Here is a 12,508-nt window from a genome sequence, read left to right as displayed (position 1 = left end):
GTCACATAATACACATCACATACTCACCTAAACACACACACACACGCAAATGAAAAACATAAGCACTATCTCTCTCTCTCTCTCTCACACACACACACACACACACACACACACACACACACACACACACACACCCCTCCCTTCTCACTTGGATTACGTAAATGTTCACACAACACTGGGCACGACGTTCCCAGTCCAGATGCGTGGTGTTCAACACACTGCATGCCAAACACTCCCCATCACTCACACCAAACGCCCCTGTGCACAATCACGGTCACTACAGCTCCCACAAACAGACACACAAACGCCTGTGTGCACAATCACGGTCACTACAGCTCCCACAAACAGACACACAAACGCCTGTGTGCACAATCACGGTCACTACAGCTCCCACAAACAGACACACAAACGCCTGTGTGCACAATCACGGTCACTACAGCTCCCACAAACACATACAAACACCCGTGTGCACAATCACGGTCACTACAGCTCCCACAAACACACACAAACGCCCGTGTGCACAATCACGGTCACTACAGCTCCCACAAACAGACACACAAACGCCCGTGTGCACAATCACGGTCACTACAGCTCCCACAAACAGACACACAAACGCCCGTGTGCACAATCACGGTCACTACAGCTCCCACAAACAGACACACAAACGCCTGTGTGCACAATCACGGTCACTACAGCTCCCACAAGCAGACACACAAACGCCTGTGTGCACAATCACGGTCACTACAGCTCCCACAAACACATACAAACACCCGTGTGCACAATCACGGTCACTACAGCTCCCACAAACACACACAAACGCCCGTGTGCACAATCACGGTCACTACAGCTCCCACAAACACACACACAAACGCCCGTGTGCACAATTACGGTCACTACAGCTCCCACAAACACACACACAAACACCTGTGTGCACAATCACGGTCACTACAGCTCCCACAAACACACACAAACGCCCGTGTGCACAATCACGGTCACTACAGCTCCCACAAACATACACACAAACGCATAAGCATTTTAAATATATCTGAATGTGTTGCATGAGAACGAGCAGGAGGGAGAGGCAGACAGGGAAAGATAGACAGGCAGAAATGATGACAGACAGATGATGGACACAGAGGTGAACACACACATACACACTGTCCTGTCTGTAAATAACTATTTATTTTTGGTTTCTCTTATTTTTGCTTATTCACGTTTTCATTTTGACCAAGTTTTCATGTTAATTATTACCAGAGGTGGGGACTCGAGTCACATAACTTGGACTCGAGTCAGACTCGAGTCATTAATATTAAGACTTTTGACTTGAAAAAATATTGAGACTTAGACTTGACTTGGACTTTTACACCAATAACTTGGGACTTGAATTGGACTTGAATCCGTTTACTTGCAAAGACTTGATTTTTTTTTTTACCCCAAATCTAAATTTTTTTACGCATATTAATATTTATATTAATATTATATTAATTAATTTAATTTCCGTCCTTCTGACGCAGACCGGTCCTCTGCTTTTCCATACTCTGTACGTGTGTGTGTGCATGAGCAGCAGCACAACCAATCAAATTAAAAAGACAAACAAATAAAGAAAACGGAAGTAAAAAAACGCTAAATGCAGATAATGGCGCTACCGAGAGTAATGTCTTTTGGGTACATAAATTACAAAGTACTCAATAAAAACGTAAATTGTTACCGGGCAGGGTGTAAAATGGACACAAATTAAGTATTATATCGCAATCGATCGATCGCCAGTGGTTGGCGCCAGAGCGAATTAGTAACTCATTGAATCATAGATATAGATCAGAGGTAAATAAACTAGATTTTTTTTTCAGTGTGAGAAATCGGATGTGTGGCGTGAGAGCGTGTGAAGACAGTCAAATGCCAGACCCTCCAGAAAGTCGCGATGTTGCGATTTGCAACTTCAACGCAACTTCAAGCAAACCCCGCGAATTCAGGGCGGTGTTGCAACTTCAGCCAATCACCGCAACTTTCCCGCAAATTTGACCAATCACTGATGTCGTCTTGATGTGACGTCGACAAACTCCCGCCTTACTTCCGTATATACGTTCAAGAGGAGCAGACTGAAAGCAGCATGAGCGACGAAAATAACGGCAAAAAGATCGGGAAAAGCAGTATCCCGGTACACTACATGAAAGCGGGGATAAACTGTCCAGATCCGACCCGCGAATTGATTATCTATGGCCCCCTGGATGATATTTAATTACTATTAGAACCGGCCCGCAGGCCACAGCCGCCCGATGGTGTTTTGCACGCATAAACACTACATTCCCCACAATGCAACGGTAGCCCGCGAAGTCACTGCAGCGCAAGCAAGCGGCGAGGGTCTGAGATAAAGTTTATAAGTTTAAACTTTAAACTGAGATAAAGTTTAAAGTCAGATATAAAGTTTATTTATCTCTGATCCATATCTATGAGTTACTAGTTCGATCGACTAGGCGATCGATCTCGATATAATACTTAATTTGTGTCCATTTTACAGGCCGCCTGGTAACAACTTACGTTCGCTAACCCCGCCCCCCCGTCAACAATTAATGTTCGCCACCCCCTCCAGGTTCAAATCTCACTTCAAGCGATCTTGAAAAGTTGCCAACCCTGAATAAATAGGTAAATAGATAATTAAAATGGACTACTAAATAGAGGAAACCATACAACATTTACTCCCTATTGTAATGTACTCACAAAAAAGCAAAAACACACCGCAACTTCCATCGCAATTTTTTTGAAAAACACCCGCAACATCAAACATTTTAGCCCGCAACAATCACAAAAAAGGCCCGCGAAATCCTGGTGGGACTGAAATGCGTGTGTCTCACGCTCAATGCGTGAGAGTTGGCAACCCTGGGTTCTGTATCTGAACTCAGGGAAGAGAGCCTCTCTCTGTCACCATCATATTCAGTTCTATCTCAGCATGGATTGTGTATCTGAAGACATCTACGTCGAGAAAAAAATATATTGACAAAAGTGGATCGAGTTTTCAGCTATGGGGGCATAATTCTACGGCCTCATCGGCCAGTTTTGGCCAGTTTGGTCTTTTGCAAATGCAATGCAGAATAGTTTACTGAAATGTCTAAAGTTGCAGATTCCTGTTAATTGTTCAGTTCTTATATTTGTTTGTCTTGTGTCACTCACACATGGACACACATGTTCTCTAAGAAACCAGATAAGAGAAGAGAGGGAAAAATGCTGTTATGGTTCTTTGTATTGTACTGTGAAAATATCAGCACTTTTTATTTGAACATAGAGTGCTACTTATGACTTTTTCACAGAATATTTATTTCTGGAAAATTGTAGTTTAAAGTATGAATATTTTAGCAGCTAAGTTTAACAAATTGAACTGTGCAATAAAGAGGTGTAATTTTAATATATTTTTTTATACTTCGTGTTTTCAGTTGCACATGTTTTATCAAGATTTGAGGAGAATACAGATTTAAAAAAGAACACATGGTCTATTATTTACATTTAAAATATACCTGCAACATTGGAAAAAAAAAGACTCGAAAGGACTTGAAATTCCAAGTTTCAGACTTGGGACTTGACTTGACTGTCTTTGCTTGAGACTTGACTCGGGACTTGAGGATAAAGACTTGGACTTACTTGAGACTTGCAATACACTGACTTGGTCCCACCTCTGATTATTACTATAATTAAGTAGGATTTATTTTCCTTAATATGCATTTTAAGGTTATTTTAATACTGCTTTGGCATGAATGAATATGGTTATGAACTATTGACAGAATAAGGGAAACACTGAGATTGTGAAGAAGAAATCCAGAAATGGAAAAGGACAGAAAATGTAACCACAAGTGTGTGTGTGTGTGTGTGTGTGTGTGTGTTTGTGTGTGTGTGTGTGTGGATCCCTGTACAACTGAACCTGTTGAAGAGAAGACATCAGGTAAAGGAGAGATGAAGAGAGAGTTACAGAGGAAATGAACAGGGAAGGAGAGAAGAGGAAGGAGTGAAGTATTGCACACAGCAGTTGCTCCACTGGGACTGACCTTTGGCCACATACAGACACACCTTAACCTAACCCTAACACTAACCCTAACACTAACACTTCCCACATGTGAGAGGCAATTCAGACACTGTGGAGTTAGTCTAGTATTCTAAACACACTGTGGATGAGATCAGATCATTCCTCGTTTAGGTTAGGATTTGTTCTGGTAGCTAGCTTAGCTACCCAGCTAGCGTATAATTTATTTAATGGTAGTTTGTTTTAATGCCTTCACGTTCTCTCAAGTTTCCTGCTGGATTTACAAGAGGCGGTACATTTCTCCCTTCTATGTGTATCGTAATACAAGCAAACTATTCAATCCGACAGCTATTTATTGTGAAACGAAATAGTTACTATTTCAAGCTTTTTGAAGTATTTACTGTCCAAATTTGCATTGATGACATACAAAAGTAGTGATTTTGAATAATTCTTATTAATAAATATTATACTGCAGTCACAGTTGTTGAGGAACCAGTATGTTTAGACTGGGAGGCATAAGAACAGTGAATTAACAAAGTGGGGAAGAAACTGATGAATACAGACAGAAGCAAAAATAAGTCAAGACAGCTTGTTATACATCTCAACCATGTACCTGATCCTTTCTTAACGTAACTTGCTACTGATAGCGTAGCTAGCTAGCTATTGACTGAGCTATAGCATTGTAATGTTCAAATGCATCTCAAGCCATATTCACAAAATATGTAGCTTGCTGCACAATTATAAACTGATGAGATGGATAACAACACACGACATCAAATGAAATGGCCTGTATGGAACTTCCTGTTAACTGTCCACACTGCTTGTGCTCGCTAACAGATTTCGTAAGATTAGTAAATTAGTAAATTAGCTTGCTAGCTATTGCCATATGTCAGTGTGTAACACTGTGTAACTGTCAGGGTCCACTCACTGACTGTCTGTGTGTGTGTGTGTGTGTGTGTGTGTGTGTGTGTGTGTGTGTTACTCGTTTCTCCTATCTCTTGTCTTGTTAGCATTAGGAGTTGCACTTGGGTCTTGTTAACGTTTCTGTATTTAAGTTTCAATTTAAGAACACTTATATAAGTGTTTATCTGTGCTTTTTGTTTTTGCTCAAATAAACATTTGTTTTCTGTCTTTCGTCTCCAAAATCTTGGAAGGACCCGTGGGTACTGTGCACTTATGCTTTCCAACTATTTCCCAAAACTACTTTTTTTATCCTTTTATTTATCAATTTTAGTCTAGTTTTCCCAAACCAGATTAAGCCCAAATCTTCCAGTGGTGATTTACCACTAGCGATGCAGTTTAGTTCAGTGTAATAATCTTCTGCCCTAGAATAACACTTGTACAGGTGTGAGTGCTGTAGATTCCTGACTGCTTCATCCCACACACCACATGATTAAAGAGAAACATGCTGCTTCACTAAAACGCTGAACTGACAAACTGTGGTCAAAACAAGAGAGTCATGAGATAGGAAAGAGAGACTGAGAAAAGTGGAAAAACATAACAGAGACACTGAAGAATGTTCAGGCAAATGTGCTATTTTAAACCCAGAACAAGTTAATGTGCCTTGTAACTCAGCTGTAGTGAAACACTCAGCTGTATGCAGAGACCACATACAGTCAGACCTCTCTGTCATTCATGCGGAAATGCCTTTTGGACACCTGACAAGCATGTTTTCAGGAAGCTCCGTTAGAGACACATATCTGATGAATCAGTTAAGAAGAGCGCCCCCTACCTGTAGCTGCTCAGTAGAACTGCTGCTCAGTTCATCACCAGACTCCGAATCGTTCAGATTTTTCTCCAATGCGTCTCTGGGTGCTGTGCTTTTATCTCTCTCTTCTTCTCCCTTTGTCTCTCCATCCCCCACTCTCTCTCCTCTCTTCTTCTCTTTCTCTCCATTCCTCACTCTCTCTCTTCTCTTCTTCTCTTTCTCTCCATCTCCCACTCTCTCTCCTCTCTTCTTCTCTTTCTCTCCATCTCCCACTCTCTCTCCTCTCTTCTTCTCTTTCTCTCCATCCCAAACTCTCTCATCTTCTCTGCTGCATTCCTCATCCAGGTCCAGCAGTGCCCTCATGCCCAGCGGGGACTCCGCCCGTGTCCGGGGCAGAGAGCCATGGTGCCCCTGCCTCATGGGGCTTTTTGGACTGCCTTTCTCATCTTTGGGCGGCGGTAATGCCAACTGCTGTCCATTAGGGGGCGATGGTGCGGGTGGGCATTTGTCCAAACTCTCGTCTGAAAGTCTGAGGTCCAGGGCGTTCGGACGGTTCTTCTGGGAGCCTCCTCTCGACCCCCCCGCCCTGCTGGCGTGTGGGGGGGGCTTAGGCGGGGGCATGAGCGCCCGTCGCACCTCCCGGACGTACTGGGCGGGGACGTAGAAGGCCTTACTGCCCTCGTCCTTGCACACCTGCCACCAGTCCTCGTTGGTCTTCTTCACCAGCAGGTAACATTCCCCCTGTCTGATGCTGACCATACGGTCTCTGGACTTGTAATTGTAGTCGTATTCCACCTCGATGTACCGCTGGCCTGGGGCCAGTTCACAGCGGTCTGCCATCGCTGCCTTAGAGGTCAGAGGTCAGAGGTCAGGATCAGCAACACAAAGACAATGAGGAGGAGATGAGCTTTGGAAGCATTCTTAACTGCTGATCATGCCAAACCCATCTGGAGAGAGGAGAGAGAAACATGGTGTGTGGGGGGGGGGGGGGGGGGGGGGGGCAATGATAACCACAAAACATTTCAGCTGATTCTGTCAATTGTTCAGATTAAAAGTATTTATTAGTATTACACTACTAATGGAGATGACCTCAGAGTTCAGGATACAACAGCGTTGCATACATGAATAACGCATGTGTTATATAGGGTGCTTGTAACAAGGAAAGGACCTCTTAGTTACTATAATTACTCAAAAGGAGTCATGCGTGCTCTGAAATAGTCACCAAAATTATTTTAGCTTGCACTTTATTTACCCAGAATTCTCCTGTAATCCAAAGTAGTAGTGCACATCTATGTTAAACCCATTCAAGTCTGCCCCCTTCTCTCTCACACTCACACACACAGCGAGAGAGAGAGAGAGAGAGAGAGAGAGAGAGAGAGAGAGAGAGAGAGAGAGAGAGAGAGAGAGAGAGAGAGACCCTTTTGTGGATTTAGTGTAACTGTTCTTTTGGTCTTGAGAAGCCCCTGATATCTTATGCTGGTCTCTTCACTCGCTCACGTTTCTATGATATGGTACATTCTTTCTGACTGGATGCTTTTACAGTGCATTGCACAATGAGCAAATCAGAACTCGTTTCAGGTCAGTGTTTTTTACCTTAGCTGAAGCACACATGTACACACAAAGAAAACCCATTGAACCCTACAAGATCATTTTTATACTTCTGTTTCTTTCATATACAGACTCCGATAGAAATATATCTCTTGACCACGAAATTATATTCACGTATTTGACTATTAGGAGGCAACGTCGGACACGATGGCATTTGTAGGAAACGATTCCCAATGTATAAAGACCCATCGAACATTACAGCTATTTCATGATTTTGTGTAAAAGCGATCTAGGATTTACAATCTACAATATATATGTGATGTAGAGTTTCAAATGCACAGCATGAGGCAAAGTTCACAAAGTAGCGACAATATAAGTTAAAGGACACGCTCGGTCCTGAACTTTACACAAAGTAAAGTTAGAGACAACTACGGATTTCTGAAATATCGCATTAACGTGGGTTATCTAGGCAGCAAACAAACGTGTGTTTCTGTTCAGCTCCTCAAAATGTCGATTTGCGTAAACAGTCAACTTTAACTGTACCTTTATATTGTACTGTAAACTTTAACTGTACCTTTCTATTGTACTCGTGGGTCGTGAAGAGTTTCAGGTCCAGTTTAGCCACCACCTGGTGACCCGCCCAACTGGATCTATTTAATCCTCCCGTCCTGACTGTGAGAGATAAAGTCGGTGTGACCGAAACATTCGTGACATGTTTGTGTGAGAAACTCTAAACTCACTTTACCGAGTGAACGTGTCAACGCGGCGGCGCGCTGTGGAATGTGCGCTTACACAACCGCGCGCGTGCGCCAGGTGAGCCAGGTGAGCGCGCACCTCAACCCGGACATGATGGAACAGGTTCCGCCTCATTCCAGCGCGAGGGAACCTGCGGTTCACCGACATTACCCACGAAACCCAACTGTGAAACCCAACTGTGCGGACGCGCCCGGCCGGCCTTCTCGCTCGGGAACACCGGGAGCAGGAACCTCACGGGACTGACGGGACACGCGCCCAGGCGGGCACGCACATACCTGAGTTTTTTCAAAGCAGTGGTTCTTGATATCCCACAAGTTCGGTGGCCCTCTTTACCGGCGGCTCCGGTAACGTTCGGACTACAGATGCCCCGGTCCACGAGTTGGTCGTTCCGGTGCAGCGACACTATCCGCGGTACTACGTTCCTCCGGTCCACCGGAGTCGCGCTGCGCTCACGTCTCAAGCGCGTTCGCGGTGGTGCTCGCTCCCGATCGGGCCGTCTGGGCCGAACCAAACGTGACGGAGTCGCGCGGTTGAGCTGTGGAGTGTGTGCGCCACCGTGTGGTGGTTCAGGGAGATACAGCTCAAACAACTCACGACTTCGCTTTGCTGCTCGCATGTCCACCATCAGGATTTAGGCGCGCATCAATAGTTTCACCGTATAATAATGTTCAGTTCTTCTGTTTCTTTAGGCTCACAACGTCCTTTTAAGTGAAGGCCCACATGAAACTTGTGATGTGATGTCGGTTAAGGTTACAGTTCAGGTTAGGCTTGATGTTATTTTAGGGCGTTTGGCTGATTTCCTAATGCAACATTAATATCAGCACAAGCAAACCTCGCAAATAGTGTATAGTAACATGTAATTTATTCATGAGAATGGGGAAATTAGGATAACTGGGTAAAACAGGTTAGATAGCTTAAGAATTCTGCTGTAAAACATAAACCGCCTTTTTAATTGGAGTTATGTTGACTGAAAACTAACTGACGGAGTTAATGAACTCATCAAACACACGTTAAAAGCACCTCACTACATTTAAATGTTTTTAAATGTGACAGACTCAAAGTCATTAATCTTGTTTAATGCTTTTGACATTGATTTGCACAATGTTTTCTGCGCCTGCGTGTTTGTGACGGGGTGCTTCTCTGTCACGTGACAGGCGTGTCCGTGCACGAGAAGCAGTGAGCACACGAGGCCACGCTGAAGACTTTCAGTGGCACGAGATAGTTGACGAGGCGCTGCGGGACTCGAATATCCTGCACAATATATGTCTATGCCCGTGTAGCTGCATGTGTTCATCCAGTTAGAGAACATACTGAAAACAGCACACACAGTACCTGGTGCATAACCTCTCCTTTATATTGAAATAGCACAGATGCACAGTCTGCAATAAATCATATCAGCTGATTTCAGTGACAAACTGCTTATGATCCTAATTTGTTTGAATGATTCTGAAAATTGAATTTTTAGTAATTAAATAATAAAAGCTAAGAATTAATAGACAGGTAGAAAGTAGGAACAATTCCTGTATTAAGTATATGTTAAGTATTTATTAAGTATATGTTAAGTATTTATTAAGTATGTAATAAGTATATGTATTTTGTATCCCAGTCATTTGTATATGATGGGTGACCAGATTTGTGTTTCTGAAAAGGTGGAGACCTTTTGTGGCGGGGGGGGAGTGTTATCGGTGTATGATATGATGCAAATGACATGGTGTCTGTGTAAAAATTGCTTTTATTAACATATGTACTCCAACAACATACACTGACATTTAAAGGCTCCTCTTCAGTCCTCCTCTTTCGGGGTGTATTTGTCAGAAGACTGCATCTCTTTCAACAGTTTACCATTACCCATTAAGTACGTATGGAAATCTTTGCAACTCATGTTCCTGAAATTGTACTGGGTGCACAAAATCCCTTTCAGTGAATCCACAGACGTGCGATTCCTCTCCTTCGTCCACTGCGCTTGCATCAGTGAAAAGACGCGCTCCACATTTGCATTGTGGGCAGGAATGGCAAAAACAAACTGAACCATCTTGAGCAGCTCTGAATGAACATCAACACTTTTTGACCTTTCAAAAAATTTGGTCCACCTCTGATGTGCTTGTAGATCACTGAATTCTGCACCATTTTTCTCAATGAATTTCTTGAGATTGGTGACCTGATCAAAGCACTTTTCATCATCAATTCCGACTCCCCTTTTAGCCAGGTTCTTGATGCAGGCCTTTACATCATTCCAGTCTGGAGTTTCACTCAGATCCATCCACATAAACGTGGAGAACTCCTCCATGGGTGCCATCCATTTCTGAAGGTAGTCGAGACAGGAACTGTACAGGCCCTGAACCTGAGCACTGAAATGGTCACACCTTTGCCCATGTCCATCCTTCTGCGTTTGAGCCAGCATACTCTTGACTATGAGAGGCATGAAGTTGTTCATCTTGCGCTCATGAAGCAAGCTCTGGACCTTGTCCAGAATCCTCTTCACCTCCACAACAGAGTTATCCTCCCTCTCAATCTCTTGAATATTGTGCTGAAACACTGACATCAGTGAATGCATTTGCCACAGGTAAATCTCATTGAACTCATCCTCAAAAAACGTCTTGATCTGCACTGGTGGCCTGTCCTGGGACAAAAAGAATGCTTTCAAAGCTGGATACATTTGCAGTAATCGCTCAATCCCTGGGAATAATGACAGCCACCGTGTCTTGCTGTGAGAGAGGAGTGCCCTGTAATTAACATCAGCAAACTCACAATACTCCTTCAAATTCTCTGTGCGGACAGTGTAGATATTAAAGTGGTGATAGATTTTGAAAATTATTTGCTCAATGTCAAGGTCTAGTGTGTCTGCGCCATGGTGAACACAATTGTTCAGGATATGAGCTGGACAGCTAACATCAATAAGAGCCATGTTCTGCAGGGACTTCTTTAAATTTGCAAAAACATTATTTCCTTCCTCATTATGCCGGATTCCTCCAAACATTGTATTACAATTATCCCCAGTAAATGCAATGCATTTAGAAAAGATTCCCTTCTTTTGAAGTGTGACACTTATGTACTGAGCAATGGTGTCAGCTGATTCATTTGGGGTGCTTTTGATTTCAATTAATTTGCTTTGCACACCACCATTCTTCCAGTCGTAATATTGGACCAGCAGAGGGAACAGTTTTACTGCTCCATGGTTGCTGCCATCAGTGGAGACGCCACAGTAGGGAATACCTTGAAGTGCTTCTAAAGCAACGTCGACAGAATGTGGGGCTATCACGGAATTTACTATGGCTTCAGTCTTCGTTCGGGCGCATGAGAACGATTGAGCTGTTGGGGAGTCTGTGAAAGCCTTCCTTAACAAGCCAGATGTGCAGTCCATTGACCTGAAGCTTTCGTGGTGCTTAACTGTATGAAAAGCGAGGCTGCCTTCTGCTGCAATGACGGCTACACTGTCTGATTTTGTCTCAAATAAATGTGTGACTTTACCCGAAGAGCTCTCGCCCCTGGCTGCTTTCGCGTGCTTCGTTGAACTGACGTGCACCTGCAGGTCGTTGGCACCTTTATTCGCCACGGACACATAAGTACCGGCCTTACACGTCAAACACTCCGCCTCGTACGGGTCACGACCCTGGCCAAAGCACGGGAACTTTCTCCTTAACTTCTCCGTAAATGTACACTTTCGTTTCGGCATTGTCGTAGAACCGGCGGACACACGTGTAAACACTCGGGGATAGACCACGCTGTCTTCTTCACACACACACACACACACACACACACACACACACACACACACACACACACACACACACACACACACACACACACACACGCAGCTCTAATCTACATGTATTATGATGGAGGCAGTCGAACAAAATCCAGGACGATTTTGAAATTCCCCCCGGATATTTTTTAGGTCTCAAAAGTAGGCCATGTCCGGGAGAAAGAGGACGTGTGGTCACCCTAGATATGATCACGAACTCCACAGGAAATAAATGAACCTTAAACCACAGACGCACTGCAGCGAGTCAAATCCACACACACACAGTAGTGAAATATCTGAGCTCCAGTTGCAGGACGGAAGGTCTCCCCACGGACAATACCGTCCCAATACCGGGGTACCATTCAATCAAAGTACTGATCCAAACACCGTAACGCATCCCACACGGTTCCGGCTCGTGCTGTGTCGTCTTTCTCCTTCAGCTGGAAATAAATGTTTCAAAATAAAACTGAATTCACCGTATTTAGTTCTACATTCATTTGAAGATCTTCATCGCCATGAACGACGTTGTTGGATCAATCTGTTTTTAAACGAAGCGTTGAGATGTCGTTAACGTCCGTCCGGTGTCCCGGTGTGTCGGTGTCTGTGTCCCGGTGTGTCCGTGTCCCGGTGTCTGTGTCCCGGTGTTCCGGTGTGTCCGTGTTCCGGTGTGTCGGTGCGGTCGCGTGCGCGGTGACGTCACCGTGTGTTCCACGCCCCCGTTCAGCCGCCGGGCGCGCGGCCGCCATGT

The 12,508-nt window shown here is 44.2% G+C and overlaps 1 protein-coding gene across 7 annotated transcripts in view; it reads right to left on the bottom strand.

Moving 5' to 3' along the window:
- The window catches only part of arhgap12a (Rho GTPase activating protein 12a), a 31,052-nt gene extending 22,557 nt beyond the window's left edge, over positions 1 to 8,495 (bottom strand). For 3 of the 7 annotated variants that reach the window (XM_076981088.1, XM_076981092.1, XM_076981093.1), the window contains exons 1-2: positions 7,837 to 8,040; positions 5,739 to 6,661 (exon numbers count right to left, since the gene is read on the bottom strand). In XM_076981088.1, the coding sequence (XP_076837203.1) occupies positions 5,739 to 6,554 (816 nt within the window). In that variant the 5' untranslated portion in view covers positions 6,555 to 6,661; positions 7,837 to 8,040. Of the gene's footprint in view, positions 1 to 5,738; positions 6,662 to 7,836; positions 8,041 to 8,293 lie in introns of those variants that run through there. The other 4 variants (XM_076981089.1, XM_076981090.1, XM_076981086.1 and 1 more) reach the window with 3 other exon arrangements.
- Positions 8,496 to 12,508: the final 4,013 nt, after the last annotated feature.

Source organism: Brachyhypopomus gauderio, chromosome 19, assembly GCF_052324685.1.
Source record: "Brachyhypopomus gauderio isolate BG-103 chromosome 19, BGAUD_0.2, whole genome shotgun sequence".
Taxonomy (NCBI): Eukaryota; Metazoa; Chordata; class Actinopteri; order Gymnotiformes; family Hypopomidae; genus Brachyhypopomus; species Brachyhypopomus gauderio.
The sequence above is the reverse complement of the archived record's forward strand: the minus strand, read 5'-3'. Positions and strand labels throughout refer to the sequence as shown.